Genomic DNA, 10,258 nt, shown 5'->3' with positions numbered 1-10,258 from the left:
CTTACCAGAAGATGTCTTTGTCATGACAACTTGACATTACATTTCTTTGGAGTATCCTTATTAAGACAACTTGACATTAAACAGGATGACATTATGTTACGAAGACATCCCAAACAAATGTAATGTCAACTTGTCATGACCAAGACGACTTCTGGTAATGTCACTTTGATTAATGTCAAGTTGTCATAACCAAGACAACCCAAACAATGTCAACTTGTCATGACAAAAACCGAATGACACTAATGACAGAAGTCATTAAACGTTCATGACTTGTTTATAACATTAATGACACGTTCGTGACAGTTTCATGTCATAGTTATGACAGTGTCATGTCACGATTATGTCGATACCTTCAAGTAAAGTGTTACCAACAAACGAACGCTACGATCCTTTTAAAAGTAAAAAAAATATTTAGACTCAAATCCGAGGGAGGGAAAATACTGGCTTACAAAAAGCTCTAAAAAGCAGAAAGTAAAGAACCTTTAACACATTTGTTTTTCTCTCTCTGTCTGCGTCAGGTTGTTGGTTTCGGGGTGGAGGAGAACGATCCACCAGAGCCGAGCGCCGGCTGCGGCCCAGAAAGCCCCGACAACCCTCCCTCCTCATCCTACGGGGAAGTGAGCGAGCTGACCTTCCTGCCGTCCGCCTCGCAGGACGCCACGCTCATCACCGACATCAGAGCGTTCACCTCGTCCCTCCCGCTCCACCCGTACCACAAAATCCTCAGCTAGGCCGCTCTCGCTCGCTGCAGGCCGACAGGACGGAGCTGAAGACCGCCTCGTAGTTAAAATTATAATAAAGTAACCATGACAACAGCTAGCATTGACGTTTGATCGGAGAGGACACTGTCAGGGCGGGCGGACATTTCACGGTGTTTGGTGTTGTTAGCCCCCAACGCCGCCTTCCAGGCAGCGCGGCAATGGTTATTTTTAGGGTTAAGGTGAGGGTTAGCTGCCTGGAAGGCGACGTTGAGGGCTTAAAACACCATCGAGCACCTTTCACATTTTTTTTAGTTCTTTTGTTTAATGTGAGTTGGTTGTAAAAATGCTGCATTCACTTCCCGTGGGGAAAAAAAATCTAAATCTGGGCCTGTATCTTAGAAGCAGCTAAAACAAAATATAAAATAACCACTTTTTTATGTAGCATAAAAGCATGACAAGGACGGGCACATAAGTAACCGAGCTATCTACTGTACTTCAGCTAAAAGTATTCAATACAGCTCACATATTAACTTTATAACCCATTGCAATCAGCTGTAAGTAAACACAGAATACATAAAAAAACTTATAAACTTTTAGGCTTAATTTAATAAATATCTGTCCAATCACATCGCTTAACACTGCCTATCTCATCGCTGCTAAAACATTTAATTCATCTCCTCTTTCAAGTACACCTCATGTTAACTTGTGAGCTGCGAGCAATGATATATTTCTGTTTATTAATTGAATGCGTTATGTATAAAATATAGCTCCTTCAACAAGTTAAGCCAGTTGCATGAAAAAGCAGGTTTTCTTCCATAACTTCCTGTGAATTAATCTGCGTTTATTTGAGAAGCTGTAAACCCATAGTCTGCAGAGTCGCACAGCAGAAGCAGCCGTCCTGATGCGTTCAGGGACAGTACTGAGTGTAGGTTCGCAGATCCCAAGCACAGTATTTACTTGTGTAAAAACGGAAGAAAATAGAACGTGAGATCGAACGTAGATTGAAATTGATTGATTAAACCTCCTGTTGTCCTCGGGTCAAATTTGACCCGTTTACAACAACTTTCTATATCAGAACTATGACAAAAGATTTTTTTTTTTTTACGCTGAAAAAAAAAAACTTACCCAAAAAAACATCGCCAAAGGTGACAAAAAAAAGTGAAAAACAACATCGGAAAAAGCGACCAAAAACTTGTTTAAAAATTGACAAACACATAATTAAAAAAACGCCAAAAAAATGACAAATAAATTGGAATAAAATCGACAAAAACGTCGAGAAAAGTGTAGAAAAAGAACAACAAAATGTTGAAATTTCGACCCAGAAAAACACAAAGTTGCAGGTCGACGGGAAGACAACACAACAACACAAAGGGTTAAGATAAGAGCTGAAAAACACATCTTGTTAACCCATGAGAAGTCAGTCGAAGTTTGATTTATTACTGCAGACAGACGGTTGTAATTATCGTATCCAAGCTACATTTTACTTTTTGTTTTGTGAGGTTGCAAGAACGGCATGAAAACAGAAAAATTATTAAGATATTGCCAAAAAAAAGGTCTTTTGAAAACAGCATCTTTCTGCCTGAATGCCATCTGTAGCGCTCCTAAATATCAGCACAGATAGAAGTCATTTCACAAGTTTAGAAAAGTTGATTAAAATTATATAACTTAATTTTTCAGAGTCCTAAAATTAGGGCCATGTTTCCCTCAGTTTGTGGCTGATTTATTACCCTTAAATGCTCGATAAACGGCCCAGAGCTTCTTACTGATACAGCAGCGTGATTAGCTCAGATTTCAGGTGGAATATTATTCTCTGCAATCGTAGTTTGTCAGTCTGGAAATACAAAAAATCTGTTCATTATTTCTGTGGAAAAGCTAACTACCATCATTGCATTTTGATGGATTTAAATACTTGTTTACTAACTGTACTACTGTGAACTAATAAGTATGATTATTCCCGGGTGAAGTGAATGCAGCATGATGACTCAGGGCTCTGGTTTAAAATACAGTCAGACAAAAAAAGAAGGGCATCACTGATTAACAGCTGCGTATGTTAACATATACGTGTTCATACTGTAATAATAATAATGGATGATGTATTTAAAATGTAGTGACTGAATGTATCTGGTGGCCAGTGATAAAAAAAACAACTGATGTAAGAATGTACTGCAGTAGTTTGTGGAGGCCGGACAGTGCCACTGAAATAATTTTAAATTAATTGCAATTGAATTTCCATGACAATTAAAACTATCTTAATTAAGTGTTTCAGTTTCCAGCTTTGTTTCATGTTTGTCTATGAACTATTTTTAAGGAGTTGTGATGATTTCAATAATTAATCCAATTTTCTCCTGAAGAGGAAAGTTCCCTTTATAACCTCTAATCTAAAATAGTATGTCGGGGGGGGGGGGATGGACGGGACATAAAAAAGTCATAGTATAGTATGTTAAAACAAGAAAAAGTCATAGTATAGTATGTTAAAACAAGAAAAAAGTCTTAGTATAGTATGTTGAAAAAAAGTTTTAAAAAAAACTCATGTAAGTCGAAAAAAAAATCTGAAAAGTCATAGTATAGTATGTTAAAACAAGAAAAAGTCATAGTATAGTATGTTAAAACAAGAAAAAGTCATAGTATAGTATGTTAAAACAAGAAAAAGTCATAGTATAGTATGTTAAAACAAGAAAAAGTCATAGTATAGTATGTTAAAACAAGAAAAAAGTCATAGTATAGTATGTTAAAACAAGAAAAAGTCATAGTATAGTATGTTAAAACAAGAAAAAGTCATAGTATAGAATGTTAAAACAAGAAAAAGTCATAGTATAGTATGTCGAAAAAAGTCATTTGTCAAATACAAGCCCCAAATTTATGTCGAAAAAAAGTCATAGTAGAATACGTTCAAATTCACAAAGAAGTCAAAGTATAGTATGTCGAAAAAAGTTAAAATTTGCCTGACTGTACACTCTGTTTTATACTACACATGGGAGAGCAATAACAACTTGTAACTCATTTATATATATTATATTGGAACTGTGGCTGAATTTAGTATCATAAACGTTGGTCCAAAGTGCCTTTACTACGTTTGTTGGTGTTCTTAGGTTTTTATAGACACACCTTTATCTGACTTTAGTTTCATTTGTTGCAAAAATTGGCTACTGTTACATTCATGAGTGACGATTTAATTGGGGTTATCTCTTTCTAAATTAAAATAGTTTTAGGGGTTGACGACGTGATGTATTGTGTGTGGATGTAAATAATCAACAAGAAAAAGTTGTAAAGACTTGTAAAAACTTCTAAAAGTCTTTCTGTTTCTGTATGAGCAATTCTTTTATCACAGCTGAAGCTTGAATATCAAATCATTTTGCTGCATCACTGATGAAGTTCGGGTAAGGGGAGCCTGGCCTGAAGGTGAGCAATGTTTCCACTACTTCTTACTTTGTATTGAACTGTTGGCACGTTAGCTGAATAACCTGATGTTATTATTCTGGTTGTTTGTTAAAACGTACTGCAGTGTATCTTTCTACCAAGTTGCTTCACTCCTGGAAGAAAAAATTGGGATGATTCTCTGAAAAAGGAAGTGACTTGAACCTGAATATTTATTCTTCCGATTTAAGCTCGATTTTTTTTCCTGGATTCAAGTTCAAGTTACTTTATTTGTCCCCCAATGGGGCAGTTTGTTGTGCAGCAGATAGTATAGTACAAATCACACACAATCTCACACACACAATACAGAGATTGCCTACCTTGCAGGCATAGTTAAAAACAATAAAAAACAATCAACAATCAATAAATAGTAAGTAAATAAGTTATCTATGGTTATTTATAGAATTAAGAAGTAGAGTGGCTGCAGGTACAAAAGAGTGTTCGGTTGGTTCTGAGTTTTGAGAGTTTAAAGCGTGATCCAGATGGCAACATCTGAAATTCAGCCTGTAAGGGATGAGAACTGACAGGATAGATTCAACCCTTCTTAGCATCTGCTTCTGATAAAGTTCCTCCAGGCCTTTCTGCTTAGAACCTGTGATGCAGCTGCTCACCTTAATTAACCTGGAAAGGGAGTTTTTTGTTTTACAGTAATGGACCCATACCAGCAGATTAAGGAGAAGGTGACAACTGATTCAACAAAGGAGTCAGTTGATGTTTGTCAGTCTGTAAGAATGACAACTGCCTTAGCATTAGTGTCTTCAGCATCGGTTTAAAAGGCAGCAATAGCAGCAACCCTCTATCATCCTACTCAATCACAGCACTGCTGTCTTCACTGCATTGTTTGTTATCATTATCAGGGCTGTTCATTTCATCCAGCTGGTTTTATTTAATCTTCTCCCGCTGTTGTGTCATTAACATATTATTCAGTGACTCTAATTTGGACATATTTACACACAGTGTGACGTGATAGGTTAAAATTGCAGTGTGTTCCAACGAGGAGGATGATCAAAATATTTTATCATACATTTTCATCACCATCCATTCAGTGCATGGACTTTGCAGCAAATCTATGATTGGACTTTATGATTTGAAGATTTGACTTGATACGTTCAAGTCAAGTGAAGTCAACTTTATTGTCAATTTTGCAATACATGCCAGACATACTTTCTCTCTGACCCACGGTGCAATAAGGACACGTACAACAAGTATAATATAAAAAATACAACGTTGTATGACAATAAACTTGGCCCTAATGATTGGTGTGAAACGCATGCTGGAATACTAGTCTATCCCAAGTTCACACAAGTCAACTTCCAAAGCATCCATTATAAAATGGAAGGAGTAGGAACACATTTGGCTCGTTCTTGGCTTTTTTCTTACCAATGAAAATGACAGAATTGGTCACTTCAGCAAATGTACGTTTAAATGACCAAGCCCTGGCCCCTCCTTTGTTAGAAGCAATAGAGGAAATATTGTCAGTTAGGTTGTTATAAAGCCATAAAGTCCACAGATGGGGGGGTGGGCAGTTGAATTATGTCGACCCGTAAATGACGAAAAGAAAAAACAATGCAAAAGCAACAGGAGTGATTGTATTCTGAATGGGTTGTGGGTCCAAGATGACTATTTTGACGTTGGAAGTTAAAAACATCAGGGTTCAATGTTACGTTTTTTTTTCACTTTCCCGGTCGGGCCTGTGGATGAAAAAACACTGTACTTGCCCGAAGTCAATTTTTACTGAAAAATTTGAAAAGTTAAATTTACTGAAGTAATTGTTTTTATATTTTATCTGTATTTACAATGTATGAACACATCATGGAGAGTGGCATGGAGGAGTTAAAGTTTAGACTGAAAGTAGAGGCTATTATTTATAAAAAATAATATCATGGCCAACGGCACATTCAGATCATTCAATAAGCATTCTCCAACGTGGGCAAGAGAACGATAACGTCATTTATGATACGGTGATGCATCTTGGACACTACTTTGCACTATTACTTTTTGCACTTTACATCCCACTCCATGTGTACTTGTCTTGATATTATGTCTTATTTGTATATTTGTATTTTTGTATATTATGTTGATATGTGCCTATATGTATATTGTTTTCTCTATTGTACAGTATGTGTCAATATTATTATTTGTCTATGTATAGCGAGTTAACACCTACCGAAGTCAAATTCCTTGTGGATGTAAGTATACTTGGCCAATAAAACTGATTCTGATGATCGGGGAAAAATGAAAATTAATGAAAAAAAAAATTAACCACGTCCCCGAGCTTCCAATGTATTGAGCAGCAATGAATGGACATCACTGCCCACAACCAAAAGATTCAAGAAAATAGAGAATTTCCAGCTCCTCATCAAATGTGTGGCATTCCAGAGCAAGCAGGAGATGATTAATATTATTTTGCCATATTGCAGTATATGCGACTTCAGCCATGTTGTCCCATCAGCCCGTCTTTCATGCTTTTCTGTTTCTTTGTTTAATTTTTAGTTGATGCAAAATGAGCCAGTCAACAACTGAGCCACCAGCTGAGATCAAAACATGGACTAAAGAAGAAGTCGTCATTGAAACATCAACAAAAGACGAAGATGACATTGAAACACGCATCGAAGTGGACATCCACAACAGGCTGATGACAGAGGTCAAAGTTCCAAATTTATTCATAGAGCACATTTAAAAACAACAACAGTTGAACAAAGTGCTGTACAATCAGAAAAACAAAAACAGAACAAAATGAACACAAAAAAAAACAAAAAGACAACAGTTTAACAGCAAAATGATGATAATATTGAAAGGCAACTATTGATCATTAGAGTAGAGCAGAAAGGTTCATTAAAGTAAAGAGAGGAGAAGTTGTAATTTCCTGCAAAAAAGATATATTAGACTTAAGGCTGATTTATGCTTCTGCGTCGCATCAACGGCGTACCACCGCAGACCCCTCTGTGTCGCCGCGAACCCCTCTCCGAGCCCTCCGCCGTAGCTCGACATGCACCTCCAATAATTTGTAACTTCGTGTCGAGGTGGCGCAGACCGCAAGGACTGTAATTGGTCAACTGGTCCTGTGTATTGACAGTCGGTGTTTGAAGCAGCCTACTGTGGGGAGTAGCAACATGCTAGTTCACTGACATAAGCTTTGCAAATAAACTCAGACATATTTTGGTTACAATGACGGGGTTATCCGTTTGTAAAGTGTGTACGTATATGTCAGTAAGTTTTGAAATTAGCACTTCGCCAGCAAGCAGTACTTTGTGGGCAGTTGTGCTAAAGTTAGCTTGCTAACATAACACAAACTGGCTGGCAGACACCTCGCAAATAACCTCACACTTATTTTCTGGTAACAGCAACTAAGTCAATGGATTTTACTGTGCCTATTTCTTGATACTTTTTACAAAATCTAAGCAAGAAAAGGCCAAACAAATAAGATTAATATTTTAGCATGAAGGTCTATGGGGTTTACCATTCTGAGAACCGTTTCGGTGGTGAGTGACACAGACATAGGCGACACCCCTCTAGCGTTATGGCGGTGAAATGCACCGCGATGCAAAGCAACCCCGACGCAGAACTCCGAAAGGGTCACGACGCCGTAGGAGCGACACCGTAGCTACGGCGTGGAGTTGACGCAGAAGCATAAAACAGCCTTTAGGAATACAACATACTGCCTGCTGATGTGTCTTTTGAGTATAACAAAAGCACACATGAAGTCACGAAACCCTAAATATTGCTGTCATTGTATTTCTAGTTTAATTAAAAGCATGTAAACTAAGTAATATGTGCCAAGCAGAAGCAATTCAATAGCTAAAATGCATAAACAGATATGAAAGGAACCTGTCCAACTAATTTCTCCTGTTCTGTTTCTGCAGAACCCAACTGTGGTAATTAAAACCACCCTGGATAGACTTGGGGAAAAACAACTAAAATCTTTTAAATTCCGCCTCAATAATCACAAGGCGAAAGGCCTTGAACCCATTCCTCGGAGCAAACTGGAGGATAAGGACGCCAAGGACATCGCTACATTAATGGCCGAATACTATGGACGTGAAAATGCGTTATCAGTCACACGGGATATTCTCCAAAAGATTGATCAGCGTGATCTTGCTTCTCAGCTTGACAGTGACGATGGTAAGAAACGTGCAACTTATCCTTTAGCTGTTCAAAATCAAATATTCCTAAATACGGAACACTTCGGACACTTCGCTGCAACACAAATCTATAGACTATTTCCAATTTATATTATATTACACTGACTCACTTACCGTTTTAATGTTTCCAGATGTTTGACATCAGGACGATGAGCTGACAGAACTGACAAGTTGAACGTTGTCCAATTAGACTTGGAAGAAAGCGAACGTTTTGACAATAAACTCCATCAACACAACAGTATGTGGAGTTAAACTGGACGGGCCCAATAACCTCTGAATAGTTCTACTTGTTGTTAAATTGCAATGGGAGCGGTGCATTATGTCGGCAGGATCATTTAAAAGGCGACTGCGACTACATTGTGCGTCTGCCCTATTTCTGATACTGTGGCAGCAGAAATTTTGCCATGGCGGGCCGCCACTACAAAATCAACATAGATGAAATGTTATGATTATATTTTCAGAAACGTTTTTTGCCTGGCTATAACTATTGGTTTGCTTTCTTATCATTACAGTAACTTAAACATTAATGTATTCATTATTTTGTTTACACAGGAACGAAGCAGAGTGACACAAGTTCTGCTGAAAGTGAGGAGAACACGGAGAACTCAGGGTCACCGTCCAAAACAAAGCGTAAAAAAAAGAAACGATGCTGTCTTTGTTTCGTAAATGTCAAAATACATTTACCATCCTGCTTTGACTAGTTATCCTAATACTGCAGTGGCAGACAAACAGAATGAGACTCATTGATTGATTTTAACTGTACAAACTTTCACACTACAATCCATCTCATAGATATTTCGGCCTGGACCAAAATGTTGGACCAACAATACCCGTACAGACACGCAGCTGGCATGGCCAAAGTTCTTTCACAAAGCAATGCAATAACAACTGGCAGCTGACTGTGATGACTAATCAAATACATGCCAAGGCACATTCCTGGAAGATTACTTTATAACCTGTAGCTAATGTTTACCTTGTGATTGTCACGACGGAAAATAAAATGATTTCTGCAGTTATAACTTCCCAGAGTTGTAAAAGTCTGTCATTATAAACCGCTGTGCTGTATTTTGGTTTCTGATCAACATGCATCACGGATGTTTTTCTCAAACTGGACTTCCTAGATCATATTTCATCCTCTCACCTGGAGCAAATCCCCAACACAGCCACTAGTGCTATTTTCTAACAGGTAGCATTCATAAGGTGGTTCAAACTCTATTTCATACAGGTTCAGTTGTTTTTATAGCAACAGAAAACATATATAATTAATGACTTAATGGTAAGTTCAGTTCTATTGAAACAATATGCAGTATATACACTACCGGTCAAAAGTTTGGGGTCACTTAGAAATTTCCATTCCACTCCATTATAGACAGAATACCAGCTGAGATCAGTTGCATTGCTTTTTTAACCAGGGCAGCAGTTTTCAGATTACATTATGTGCTTTCATAATTGCAAAAGAGTTCTCCAATGTTTTATGTGCTTTTAAAATGATATCAGATTAGTAAACAGAATGTGCCTTTGGAACATTGGATGAATGGTTGCTGATAATGGGCAATGTAGATATTGCATTAAAGATCTGCCACTTCTTTCTTCAACAGGTGAGAACCCTTTTGCAAATATGTAAGCACATAATGTAATCTGAAAACTGCTGCCCTGATTAAAAAAACAATGCAACTGATCTCAGCTGGTATTCTGTCTGTAATGGAGTGGAATTAAAATTTCTAAGTGACCCCAAACTTTTGACCGGTAGTGCACATATATACAATGCCTTGACTGCTGCATTAACCAGATGGTCAAAACATTATTCTCCACTTGTGTTCAGCCACATTGATGTTTGCAGGCACCAAAAACTAAGTTTGTCCCATTGATGTCCACAGGGTGGCTGTCTTGTACCATTCAGTTGTTTGGTGAACCAAAGAGCAATAGAAAGATTAGATTCTGCCTTTATCCTGTTTGTTTAGTGTTATAAGAGAGGGTGGAAACATGTTGGTCTATTACATT

General features: G+C 37.6%; 1 protein-coding gene and 1 long non-coding RNA gene across 3 annotated transcripts in view; both read left to right on the top strand.

The window, feature by feature from the left end:
* LOC116059138 (nardilysin-like) overlaps positions 1–1,805 on the top strand; it is a 62,472-nt gene extending 60,667 nt beyond the window's left edge. The window contains exons 31-32 of one of the 2 annotated variants that reach the window (XR_004898708.1): positions 519–871; positions 993–1,173. Coding sequence is in view for 1 of the 2 variants with exons in the window: in XM_031312097.2 (XP_031167957.1) it covers positions 519–731 (213 nt within the window). In the remaining variant the exon portion in view is untranslated. Of the gene's footprint in view, positions 1–518 lie in introns of both variants that reach the window. The other variant, XM_031312097.2, reaches the window with a different exon arrangement.
* Positions 1,806–1,971: 166 nt separating this feature from the next.
* On the top strand, positions 1,972–2,961 carry LOC116059148. The gene is made up of 2 exons (XR_004107230.2): positions 1,972–2,153; positions 2,201–2,961. It is a non-coding gene; the product is annotated as an uncharacterized LOC116059148 (long non-coding RNA).
* The last annotated feature ends 7,297 nt before the right edge of the window (positions 2,962–10,258 follow it).

The sequence above is a fragment of the Sander lucioperca genome, chromosome 11 (assembly GCF_008315115.2).
Source record: "Sander lucioperca isolate FBNREF2018 chromosome 11, SLUC_FBN_1.2, whole genome shotgun sequence".
Classification (NCBI taxonomy): domain Eukaryota; kingdom Metazoa; phylum Chordata; class Actinopteri; order Perciformes; family Percidae; genus Sander; species Sander lucioperca.
This window is presented reverse-complemented; position numbering and strand designations above follow the sequence as displayed.